Source organism: Malurus melanocephalus, unplaced genomic scaffold, assembly GCF_030028575.1.
Source record: "Malurus melanocephalus ecotype Western Australia unplaced genomic scaffold, MMel_1.1 scaffold_751, whole genome shotgun sequence".
Taxonomy (NCBI): Eukaryota; Metazoa; Chordata; class Aves; order Passeriformes; family Maluridae; genus Malurus; species Malurus melanocephalus.
Genome location: NW_026623983.1, coordinates 229,431 through 231,181, shown reverse-complemented (window position 1 = coordinate 231,181; position 1,751 = coordinate 229,431). Strand labels below are relative to the sequence as shown.

The 1,751-nt window shown below is 55.5% G+C and overlaps 1 protein-coding gene across 1 annotated transcript in view; it reads right to left on the bottom strand.

Annotated features, from left to right (window-relative positions):
• The window catches only part of CEP164 (centrosomal protein 164), a gene marked incomplete at its 3' end in the record, with an annotated part of 23,316 nt that overhangs the window by 8,018 nt on the left and 13,547 nt on the right, over positions 1-1,751 (bottom strand). Inside the window, exon 11 of the mRNA XM_057384843.1 lies at positions 679-764. Coding sequence (XP_057240826.1) covers positions 679-764 — 86 coding nt within the window. The remainder of the gene's footprint in view (positions 1-678; positions 765-1,751) is intronic.

The following is a 1,751-nucleotide window of genomic DNA, read 5'->3' as shown; positions in this document are numbered from 1 at the left end:
AGCTTTGACAAAACTCATCTGTAAATGCCAGGCTGGGGCTCTCCAAGGTGGAGAGGCTCCAGGGAGCACAGGGCTCTGAACAGCATCCCAACTGCTTCAGACAAATCCCCACAAGCAGCCTGAAAACAGCTCCCCTGGACAGCCCAGTGCTTGTGGAGCTGAGGGTCTGGGAGCCAGAATTCTTCTAGGGACAGCAGCACATAAAACAGCTGAATGCTCACACTGGGCAAGGAGAAAAACTGCTCCCAGCACAGCTGGACTGTCCTGGCACCAGGAATRGACACCTGAGAGCCTTCAGCTACAGACTCAGCCCAGCAGGACCAGTAAGGCTGGATCAATGGCCAGTGGCCACATCTCACCCATGGCCAGCCCAGGCATTTAGAGCCCGACTCCTGCAGTGTCTGAGAGCAGCAGGAGCTGTCAGAGGCCACAGGCACAGGGGGACAGCCCCAGGGGAATGGGGAACAGGCATTTCCATCCAGCCAGGAGCTGAGCCAGGACTAAGGAGGAGCAGGAGGAGCAAGAGATTCACTGGGAATGCTCCTGAGAGAAGCTGCAGCACTTGGAGGGGGTTGTAGAGATCACCCTGGAGAGGCTGCAGTGAGCAGGGAGGGGAGCACAGGGCAGGAGGGGCAGCAGGAGCTGGAGCTGCTCCCTGGGGCTCAGTTTAGACCGTACCTCTCTGCAGCTGCTGCTCCTTTGCTTTGCTCTTCCTCCACRCTGGCTTTGCTTGGGTCTTTTTCCTCTTCTTCCAGCTCCTGGGCCTGCAGGTGAAAGCAAACAGGGTGGGGTTGGAGGCTCCTTCACCATCACAGAGCTGAAGGTGCACAGAATCAGCTGGACCACACAGGCTGCTCCAGAATGTGCCAGGCTCCTCTCCTGAGGSCAACCAGGGGTCTCAAAACATCCCAAGAATCCTTCCAGAAGCACAAGGAGAGGCCTGGGAGCTTCTCAGCACAACAGATGAACTCCCTAAGCCAGCACTAAGCACTTGGGACACGGGYTTTKCTTTCCTGAAGGTCATTTYACAATCCCAAATCACAYAGGACAAAAATCTCCTAAAAGAGARACGCCCCACACACARAGTGCTGTGGSCAYGAGGCAAAGGATGGATTTTCTGGGATCAGGAATCACATCAGGACTCAGTCCTGCATGGTTCCAGGGCAGGCTGTGATGGGCTGCACACAGAGACACCAACCCAGGCATTTCTGACTCCAGGACACCTCAGGGAATCTGACCCCCTTGGCAGCACTCAGTTGGCTTATTTATGGCACAGTAATGCCTGAAATACAAACAGAAAATATCGGAATGTGAAACAGTCAGCTGCTCCCCTCCCCACCTGCCAGCTCCCAAATCCACTGTCCCTGCAGCAGGGACACTGAGGAGGGGAAGGACTTCACCTGTCAGCCCCACAGGAAGGAGGGAGAGCCCATTCATACATTTTTGGGGACCCACAGGTGAGCTGAGCCCCTGCCAGGCAGGGCCTTGTGGAGCAGAGCCAAAAGCAGGAGGAATTAACACTGCAGTAATTTATGCAAATGTTGAGCAGAGCACAGGGCAGAAGGATTCCCTGCCAGTGCTGTCACCTCCCATCACATCAGCCCCCCACCCCGGCCYCCTCCCACCCTCTGACTAATGACTCCAATTCCCCAGAACTGAGCAGCTCAGCAAATGTTTCCTYGCTCCAAATGGGCTCTGTCACCGCTGCATGAGAAAGGAGGGAGCAGAAAAATGGCCAAAAAGAGCTCATC